Source organism: Pteropus vampyrus, unplaced genomic scaffold (assembly GCF_000151845.1).
Source record: "Pteropus vampyrus isolate Shadow unplaced genomic scaffold, Pvam_2.0 Scaffold32, whole genome shotgun sequence".
Classification (NCBI taxonomy): Eukaryota; Metazoa; Chordata; class Mammalia; order Chiroptera; family Pteropodidae; genus Pteropus; species Pteropus vampyrus.
The window spans coordinates 10,404,964-10,416,100 of NW_011888813.1; the positions used below are offsets into that span (position 1 = coordinate 10,404,964).

The window sequence follows — 11,137 nt, forward strand, 5'->3', positions numbered from 1 at the left end:
GTCTTTGGTGCACTCTTTGAATGACAAGAACGTATCTGTTCAAAGCAACCTGATGGGGGAGAATGACTAGGTAGAAGGTAGGTAGATGAGATGGCTGGACATGAGGTAGCAAACTCATAGGTGTGTATGTCACAGATAAAAAACACAGCACTGGAAATCTTTGGTTTTGATTTTGGGCTACGTGTAAGGAAGACAATTGAAACTCTGAAGTATAACTCTTAATTCTGAGCCTATTTTTTTCCCGACATCTTAAAACAATGTTAATTTAAATATTCCATAAAATATAAATTTTTTAGTAAATACTTTTCTTATTTTATGAATATAACACACAATATTATTAAAATTTTCACCCAGAAGTTAGCTATTTACTACAAAAGAAAAACATAAGAAATGGATTCCTTTTTCTATAAAGGAAAATGGCATGAATACATTCATGATGTGCAGCTATTAATAACTTCAAGGGTGAGTGAAAGGGTTAGCTACATTTGGTCATAAGAGAGAAACCATGGCAGCAGTTTCTTATGTGACAGTTGAATTAAAAGAAAAACAGCTCTTATGCTGTTACAGCCAGAACAGTGTATTCAAACATATATGTAGATGAGAAATTGGATACGTTGGCCATAACGCTTGTTATAGTGACATCTCAAAACGAAACCCTGGGTTGGGTCACTGTCAAACCCAGTAATTTCCTCTTGAGAGTAGTCTTTGTCACACTGACAGACCACATCTGCATTCATGCTGTGGTGGATTCTGAATAATATCTGTGATACACAGAGAAAATAAAGGAGACTGCCAGGCCACTCTCCATGATAGATAACCCCATCAGTGGGTTTCGGAGCTAGAGGAAGCCTGCCAGATCATATAACGCAATAGCCTCATTTCTGAGATCAGGAGAGTGCAGGCCAGAGAGGTGCAGTGATCTGTGGGAAGTCTGGTAAGTGGCGGAGCTGAGACTAGAACTCAAGTCCTGATCCCCAGCCATGGGGCTCACTGCACAGTGCAACCTTAATATGGTGCCAGTGTGACATTTGGAGAGTGAAACAAAAATACATAATAAAAAGCCTGTTCACTGCGTAAGCAAGCCATTCATTTACATAAAATGTAATCATCTATTCAACACGTACAAACTGTGCTATGGAGTGTGATGATGAATACTCTCGCGTGCCTGCTTGTGTTAAGCTCATATTCTAACACTGGCAATAATATATGGATACCAATCACCATGAATAAGCATAAACAAGAAAGATAGTTATGACAGATTAGGAGTTAAAAGCAAAAAGTGGAGACTATTTCTTTTTTGGAGGTTGGAAGGTAGTAGGTGGGGTGTCGGGTAGGGCCAGCTTTTAAGGTAAATATCTTAACAGCTGGGCCTTGAAAGATAAATAGAATTTGTACCTGGATGGATTTAATGTGAGAGAGGACTACAAAATCTAGACACCCTAAATGTGAAAGAGAGTATTCTTTCCAGCTAAATAAAACATCCCTGATAACATGAACTCAATTAGTTTAACTGAAGAAACCAAAATAACACATTCTACTTGAAAATCTATGTGATAAAGTCATCCATCACTCTTCTCTACTCGTATTTCTGGTGCAGTTTGGAGCTTTAATTCTTGCACCACCAATTCTAAAGTTTTTGCTGGTAAAAGAACTATCCTCAAACGCAAGGATATAATTTTTGTTCATGGAGCAAAATTGATGAACAACACTCTGAAAAACAGGCATTGTCTTAAAATGATTAGACTATAATCATTTTGATAACTCGATTTTTAAAGCACATTTTTCAGTACATCACATGTGAAAGTCCCCAGAGAGAGGAAATGCTGAGGTCATCTTGAAAAGCTTACACACATCCCTATCTCTCATAGTGAATATGCACAGGAGAATAATCAGAAGAGAAGATCTCTGGCAATAAAATTTTGAAACAGAAAAAAAAAAAAGGAAGAAAAACTAAGGTATGACCATTGCAGAGAAGACACAAAAATTCATGAAATAAAAACTGGAAACCCAAGAAATCTCCTTCTTTGACCATTACTCATGCCCAGGCAGACATGTCTAGGTACGATTACAAAGAATGAGATAGGCTTTCTAGGCTTTTTTTATACTTGTCTATACACGGAGCATATAGATACCAACAGATCAATAATCATATCCCAAAGTAGGTACGCACTACAGTAACCGTGATTTTGTCGAGGTCACGTGACTACATTTATAAGAGAATCATTCTGATGCACAAAATCATAACTATGAAATTCTCTTGTGACTGATTGTCCGAGAAAATGGTATGTAACAAGTCAGCTGCTGGTAGGGAGGAATTATAGGTAGCTAAAGAACACAGTGAGAAATAACACTTCAAAAGAGATGCAAATGATTTGCAAAAATAAATGCTATCTTAAAAAACCACTTTCCTATAGGGCCCTAGCTCTGTAAGACTCTCTTCCATTCAGCATAATAGAAGAGTCTGTTACTTCATTTTACGCAAGCTCATGACAATCCTTCCCTCTGTAGCAGCTGCGATATGAGGCATATATTATCCTTCTGCCAAAAGAGTATCCATAACTCCCTTTTAAAATTGCATTCCTAAGCCCCTACCCCATTGACGCTCTGAAACCGAAAACTTTTAGTCAACAAGTCATGATGCTCTTTCTGTTGCTCAATTTTTAATATCTCAAAAAGGAGAATCAGATGTTCTGTATTTTTTTACCCTCCCAATGTAATATGAAGAGTGGGATTCTTACGCCAGAAATATCGGACATAACTGTAAACAGCTCCTGCCATGACTGGAGAGCATTTTGATTCCTCAAAATGCTGCCCAAAATGCTGTTCAATATTTCCGTGTTACATTATTATCGGACAATCCGCCTGTGCATTCAGAACGTTGAACATGGGGTTAGGGTGCGCTTTCTACACATCCACATTTCATTTCATGCCTGGGAAGCAGAAAAAGCTTCCTAGGACTTCTTGCCCACTGACAGGTGGTAGGCATGTGCAAATCTCAGTGCTTACAATGAGATGGAGAAGGCTCTTAGGCATGGAGAAATAAACATTCATGCACAGAAAAAAACGCCAGCCATAAATACCGCAGGGTGCTGATGGTGAGCAAAGTCAAGAAAGAACATTAAGCCAGCTTCCTGGTGACAGCAGAGGCTACATGGTGAACTGAAAATGCCCCCAAAATAAAGCAAAGAGAGGCCATCAGAGATTGATTCGTAAAAATCACATGTAGAAAAAGAAAGATAGAAAGCGAAGCCACACGTGATTATAATGTACCGCATTTTAATGTACTCTTTCCTAGTTTATAAGTGTACATCGAACCATAAATTAAACTATAAGTGAGAATTTTACTGTCACTGGATATTTAGAGTGACAATGGACCACCACTTATTACGTAACTACAATGAATAAAGCAGTATGCTGGAGACAGTGGAAGTTGTAGATAAGCTCATAAACTCAAAGAGCTTGTAGTATTTTATGGAGATAATCCTAAACTCTATATTTTTATTTATCGAGTAAGTCATTGAAAAGAATACACAACCATAAGTACTACTGAAATTTAGAGAAAGGAGACAAAGACTGACTATTCAAAGTAAAGAAAAAAAGGCTTTACTGAGCAGGATCATGAAGAGAGGACTAATTGGAACAGGTAGGGAGGAGGGAGAGGCTTTGCCAGCAAGAGAAACAGAAGGAAGTTTAAACACATGTCACACATTCAAAGGAATAAGCACTATGCCAAGGAAAACACAGGAATTTGGGACTAATGAAAGATAAGTCTGGAAAGGTGACCAGATGTTGGAGAGCCAAGTTAAATAGTTTTAACTTGACTCATTAGAGTCACTGAAGATTTCTGATTTTTTTGTAAAGATAGTGGTACAAAGTTTTCAGTTAAGTTTCATTTGTATTAAAAAGACTTTATGTTTCAACTTTTTTATACTAAAAACAGTCTATTATCCCACATTAATTCTATCGCATAAACAGTTTTTTCAGTCTTCATACCTTTTGAACTTCTGCCATTTGTAATGGGTAGAAAAAGTTATTTTAGTTATGCAAATACACTCGGTTATTTTAGAACACAAATATATAAATCATTAGAGATTATCAGCTCTAAGTAGAAAGCAGTTATGTTTTAAACACTGAAAAGAATCTCAAAATTTTAAATCTAAATAATAAACATTTATGAAACTAACTTATTCCTCAAAACCCTTCCCTCGGTAGAAAACTCGCTTTTCTTAATTTATATGGAGAAAAATCCATAATTAGCAGCCCCTAAGCAATCATCTATTAAAAATAAAACCTCAGAAATCATTGTTTCCCCCAATAAAACAAATACCTCCATAAAACAAGAGTCGAAAGTAGATATAGTAAGGCTTAGGGGAGATATTGTAAAATAACAAGATATAGCAAAACAATAAAAGGAAATGAAACATCAGCAGATATAGCTCAAGAGAAAAATAAAACCATAAAAAGAAAAAAAAAGGCCGTATTGGATAAAGCACAAAGGAGAACAGACATTGCTAAAAATATACTAAGAGACATAGTGAGCGAAGCAAGCAAATGAAATAAAAATTAATAAAAAAATTTAAAAGGAATTCCAACATAAGCATAATCGAGATTCTCAAAGAAAAAGAAAGTGACTCCAAAATGTTAACATTCGATGCATTATATATTTTTATTCAAGGACAATAGCCCAGATAAACATTTTGAACATGAAAGACTCCAGGGAAGAGAGTTCTCATGATTCCTACTGGAGGGTCAACTCCAGCTAAGCAGAAACTATGGCACAAGACCTCCAGGTGAAAACTCCGAGTCCATTTAACTGCACAAGTAAGACTAAAACAAAAGAGACTATGATTGTAGAACAGACTGTGAATGCTATCAGCTCCGGTAATACACATATATTTAAAAACCACATTGTTTTTATTCATGATAAAATCGCTAAAGTAAACACCACTAATAGTTAGGCAACAATTCACAAACCTTCTAAAAATCTCATTTAGTTCTTGGAACACCCTCAGATTTAATGAATGACACACCAGTGTTTCTATCAAGTTATAAAGTCAAATGGTTCTTTGATGCCTCAGGCCCCGTCTTTTTGAATTGTTTGTTTTGGTTGTTTGGTTGTTTAGTTGGTTTTATTGTTGTGGTTGGTTGGTTTGGCTTGTAAAATGAAAGTGTGATATGGGCAGGTACTTCTGAAAGAGACTGCCCTTGGTCTTTAGAAGTTTCTTTGGGAAGAATCTGGCAGACATTGAATTGAAGATTATGAAAGTGTCTTCAGTCATTAAAACCACTGATGACTCTGATCTAATTAGAACTCTGCCTCTCTAGTTGCCTTCTTTTAGTGATTTTCAAATTCCAGCTTTCTTCTGGGCAACTGTGGACCTACCCGGGTAATGAACTCCATTTACACTGGTCAATTAGTCAAAGTCTTCTCAAAAAGTGAGTGTCTAACTTTACAAACATTATATACGTTTGCATCTCTAACAGCCTGATTTACTTTTTTTTATTTTTGAAAATTGTTTGCACCACCAAAACAGAAAGATGCGTGGATGTTAGACATCTCTATTTCTTTGGCCTATTTCAATTTGCACTAAGAGAAAAAATTTTTCTCTCCTTTTATGGTCTCACAACTTCATTTAACACTTACTATGCATCATTTATGGTTTGGGGACTGTGGTGCTATAATAATAATAACAGAATTACAATTTAAGCAGGGCATGTTCAATGAACTAAAGTGCCTGTTTGGTTTTACACTGCAGTTGACTCCAAAATGTTTTGATCACACAATCCTTGGAAGGATAAGATCCTAAGAATATACTTATTTATAGCTTATATGTACATGTGCTACTATATTAATATACTATGTACATTATAAAACGTAATACAGAAATTCTAAAGAATTAAAAACACGAATATATTATTTGTTAATGGCAAATGACCTTTTGCTGTCACTAGAAATCATTAATCATATTTATCAAGAACATGATTTAATATACTTTATTATTTCTGAACATCTCAGTTTAGTCCTTTGTGATTGAGTAACTTGTTTTTTAATACTTGGTTTTAATGGCCATCAGAGATATGTAGTGAAGATATGTAGATATGAATGGAAAAAGAGAATCATGGCACTGAGTCCCTCGGTTTTTAATTCCATGGCACTGAGTCCCTCAGTTTTTAATTCCATCCTCCCATAAGGAAAAGGTTTAGGGGTGTGTTTTGTTGTTGTTGTTGTTGTTGTTATTGCTAACTGGCCTTCAGCTAGCAAATATCCATCCCTCCTGACAGCTGCTCTTGAAAACATTAATGCTATGAAGTTTTTATATTTTTAAAAACTATATTCTAAAACCACTAAAACTTTGCAAGTTTTTTTTTTTTTTTTTTTTGGCACTAGATTGGGACATCCCATATTCAACTTACTGAATATGCAGGTGTGAAGGGTTTTAATAGGTGACACAAACCGTTTTTTTTCTTTTTAATCACATTTCCAAACACCTATTTTCAAAAATGCTCTCCCAGTGGCACAGGTTTCTTTTGGGAAGCAGTTACTTTCTCACTCATTGCTTCTATATTTGAGTGCGTTTTTCAGAAACTTCTATGAGGTAGCTCCTACTGAAACCACTTAACACATAAGGGTCAGCAAATCTGGACACTTGTCTTTTTGTAAAAGAAAAATAAAGTAGCAATTCTTTGTTCTTTTGTTAAAAACAACCCCTGGGAGTTAGAAATACATTTGACATTCATTACTCATCTCATCACAAAGTGTGTACAAAGATGCTACTATATTTTAAAAAACTTGCTGTTCCAGAATCAACTAAGTAATACTGCCCTATGGCAGTTCGTCAGCATGTGGCTTTAACTCCTTTATTCTTCGATAGTTTGCTCAGTAACTTGTGAATGATGCAGCAAGAGAATTTCATATACATCTGTTAATAAGTTAAGTGCAAATCCTTATCTCGAACAATCTGCTTGATAGTTTCTAATGGGCAGGGCTGACTTCTGGTCAGATTTCACAAAATTACTTTTGTCTCAAATGGGAACACCTACCAGATCTCCCCAAATATTCATTCTCTCCTTCCTCCTCAGTATCAGAAACTCAGAAGGCACATAATTGCCCAGAGCAAAGACTATACTTTTAAGCCTCTCCCCCACACAGTGATACATGGCCTTGGAACTAAGTTTTGGTCACTGTGATGTAAGGTCAAATAAATGGATAGCCTTAAAAGGAGAAGCATATCTTCTGTTCCCTTTCCTCCTACCTTGCTGCAATTGAAGTTTGATAGCTGAAGTTTAAACAATCCTTGAAGCGAAAGGGAGAAGCCAGGTGTCGAGGCAGCCAGAACAACAAGGAAGGAAGAATCCGGGTCCTACATGACTACGTGGCCATCGGATCAGCCCCGGACTGCCCACGTTTATGTGAGAGGGAAGTACACTATCTCTTTTGAGCTTTATCATTTTGGCTTTTCTGGCTCTCACTGCTATACTGAACCCTAATCAATACACCAGGTAACAGGGCTGATCAAGAGCCCACATTGCCGATCAGAGAAGCGGCAGCTCTGCCATCTTCTCGTGTCGACATGTGCTTGCTCTATTCATATCACCTTCAACCTGCAGTTTGCTAAGAGAAACTGCTTTCGAGCCACTTGCCCTGTTTGTCAAGATTAGTTCATAAAGGTGACATAATATATCCTTTAAATCGACCTTATCAGATATGCATGCACTGCAACATGTAGCAAAAACTTTGAAAGCAAATGAACGAGAAGGCCACCATTAAGTAATGCCAACTCTTCTGTCTGGACAACTCAAGAACCTTGTGTAACCTGTGCCTGATGAAATACGGGACACGAGCACAAGAACATCCAAGTTAAATACTAAAGCTTCATTTTTTCTGGTCGACATGTAAATATATGAAGAAGTTCTATTTCGTTCCTGTTTTTCTCCCACCCCTGCTAACAAGTGTTTTTATACACCTCCCTGGTGTGCAAGTGCCCCACTGTCAAGGGTATGGGTGCATCGATAGCCAACTATAAAATTCTCTCCTGATCATGACAATATGCAACGAGATGAAAACGTTCTGAGTGAAAAATCAGCATGAAGATAAAACTGAAAACTGGTAAAAGCAAATGGTAAATCGAGGGCTATATAGATGGAAAGATTTTGGTGTCTTACCTGAAAACCTCAAGAATAATCCTTTCTGGTAACTTGGGAGCCACCTGTTTAAATGCTTTTTGGAAATCTTCCAAAGTTAAATATCCACGATCTATTTGAAAACAAAATATAAAACATTCACTTACTTCTATTAACCCTATGAACTGTTATTTTAGCCATAAAACTTGCATAATACTTTTATTATTAGAAGAGCAGAAATGTATAGTTGATTTTACACGTAAGGTAATCTGAATTTAAGAATCAAGTACTACTCTGCTTCAGTGCAGTCCCAGGTGATCTCGAAGGCCCATGCTACTTCTGGCCCTATCATTTGCAGATTCTCTGAGTCCCAGCGAAAGGACTACTGAGAAATACACTGCAATAATGGCATTAGGCTTCAATTCTTTGTAAATTGCCAAAACAACTTATTTTTCCAAGTTCACTTTTTTCCTTGCTTGGTACTAGAAGTATAGTATAATATTTATATTATATATAAGATAATAATAATTTAGAGGGAAACTATAACAGCAGCCAAGATACTGAATCTGGACTCCCTAAGTATTTTCATCCTATGTGATCTGTGGGGCCTAGCAGGTCTGAAGCCACTCCTCTCAGCCACTCCCAATGTCAGATAAGAATTCCTCCAATCATGTGTGGTCAAAGCAGGAGTCGAAGGAGAAGCCACAGGTCTCCACCACTTCCGTAGGTGGCTCATGACCTATAACCCACATGGCCAGTCCTTTTGCTGTCCACTTTATAATCATAGGTACAACTGTATAACTGTAAATATTATTTCATCCATGGTAAATGTCAAGAATTGAAGATCATGATGGAGAAAAAAATTCACACTAACATCTAAGGTAACAGCTAATGAACACAGTAAAATAAACGTACAATGATATTTATTTGATTCACTGAATATATGTTCCCATTTGGCTCCTTAACAGCAATTTTTAATATCAAAACACTTTAGAAAAGACTTACAGTGCCTGTCAAAAGCTGTGAAGATGTGTCTTATTTCATTCCGATATAGCTGAAGTTCCTTCTTTTTCCTTACAAAATTTAAAAACTCCTCAAGTGATATACCTAAAAGTTGGGAGAAAAAAACTGTCTTCCTCTTTAAGAAAAAAAACAAAACACAGTGATGTTTTTCACAAAAATTTATCTTAATTTTGGCAAACAGTATTTATTCCTAAAGATCCACAGAGTCAAAAAGATAGTTTGCTAAACGCTAAGTAGGCCCAACGCTAGCAGTCAACGGCCAAAAGCGAGACATGGTCATAGTTCCCTGGGCTTCTCCAGGGGATAAAGGAATGATGACCTTGAAAAAGTGTAACACTCTTTCTCTAAGAGATCTAACAGACGGGCCCCAAACTACATATTAAACGAGGTCTCATAATTTTTCTTTCCTTCTGCCTCTTTGATCCCTTTTCTCTTAGCCAGATGTCATTACCGCAGGGTTTTTTTCCAACTGGGAGATCAGGGCGAAGAAGTAGTTTCTCAAAAGTCAATACCAATTGCGCACCACAGATAAAGGTGGAGAGAATGTTCCATAAACAATAGGGCTGGCACCGTCCCCAGCCTTGGGTGCACTCCACGACTGTTCTGCTGCCTCCAGCTCTGCTTCCTGTGATCCTCATAATAAAAGAGCCCAGCATGATCACATGAGATTGGATACTGTGCTTACAAAGTCTATTAAAATGAATTCTAATGTGATCTTTGTAGTAGGTTTAAAGAGTGGAGCCAAGAATTTAAACATTTCAGTGACCTGAGCCCTAAATATATAAAAAGAGCAGTTCGTTTTTATACTCAGGATATCCATTAAAAAATATATCACTGTCTTAAAAATAGCCCCAAATCGTACAATAACCACATGCTAATTTCCAAAAACTCACACTCTTTTCTTTTGGTGAGGTGATGCTGAGCTGCGTACCTTTCCTAAAATAGTTCTAAAGGTTGAAAAACCAGAGAAAATAGTGCTCTTAATTTTCCACGTTTTTCTTATAAAGATTTAGACACCAAAAAAGTCAGTCTATCTTTGTGTTTAAATGATTCGCTTACAACTCTTTGGAACCCACTGTGTGCCAGGCACTGTGTCAAGCTCTGGAAAGAGAGGGGAAGAGAGCACGCACGTGATTCCAGTCCCAAGGAACCTACTGGCATACTGGGGGAAACAGTGATTATACAGTGCAATCACAAACGTACACGTAATTATAAATTGCGGCATGTGCGATAAGGGGAAAAACAGGAGGTTGTACGAGTCACAGGAATCCTGCAGAGTGGACTTGTGAGGGAGCGATCTCTTCGAGAACGTAATATTGAAGCTAAGAACTCAATAAGAAGATACTAACTGGCTAAAGGATGGGGAGAAGAGCATTCCAGGCAATGGGAACAGCGGGTGCCAAGGCCATGGGGTGGGAAGTGGGAGAAATGAAAAAAAGGCCATTGTGGCTGGGACGTAGTGAGCAAGAGAGCGATCCATGACAGGGCTGGTGAGGGGGGCAGGGGCCAGAATGCACAGTCCCTTATGGACAGCAGGAAATGATTTGGTTTTTATTTAAGTTGCAACGGATAGCCAATAAAAGATTTGAATTAGAAGTGACATGATCTGATTGAAATTTCTTAAAGATCTTTCTGGCTGTTGCCTCGTAAAAGAAGTGGGAGAGAGCGAAATGTAAAAAGGGAGACCCATTAGGAGCCTGTTGGCAGGGGACGTGGTTGCTAGGGTGCTGGCGGTGGGAATGGAGAAGTGGAAGGTTCCAGACGTTTTGGAACAGATGAAGGGTGAGAAAGGAGATGTCAAGAATAACCCCTAGGTTCTGGCTTGAGTACATGTAGCATTTTCCTCCATAGCAGTTAGGGTATGTTTTGATGCGGCTCCATTCTCATCTAATCACCTTTGTGACTGGAGAACATATTTAAAACTGCTAGCTGAGTTTAAAACTGAAGTCATCGTGCCATGTTCCCACAGGATCCAATCTGTAACTTGAGTGTC

At 37.5% G+C, this 11,137-nt stretch overlaps 1 protein-coding gene across 8 annotated transcripts in view; it reads right to left on the reverse strand.

The window, feature by feature from the left end:
• The window catches only part of EFCAB11 (EF-hand calcium binding domain 11), a 123,013-nt gene that overhangs the window by 97,467 nt on the left and 14,409 nt on the right, over positions 1–11,137 (reverse strand). For 5 of the 8 annotated variants that reach the window (XM_011357131.2, XM_023528854.1, XM_023528848.1 and 2 more), the window contains exons 4-5: positions 9,127–9,228; positions 8,164–8,254 (exon numbers count right to left, since the gene is read on the reverse strand). In XM_011357131.2, coding sequence (XP_011355433.1) covers positions 8,164–8,254; positions 9,127–9,228 — 193 coding nt within the window. Of the gene's footprint in view, positions 1–4,641; positions 4,828–4,998; positions 5,236–8,163; positions 8,255–9,126; positions 9,229–11,137 lie in introns of those variants that run through there. The other 3 variants (XM_023528849.1, XM_023528850.1, XM_023528853.1) reach the window with 3 other exon arrangements.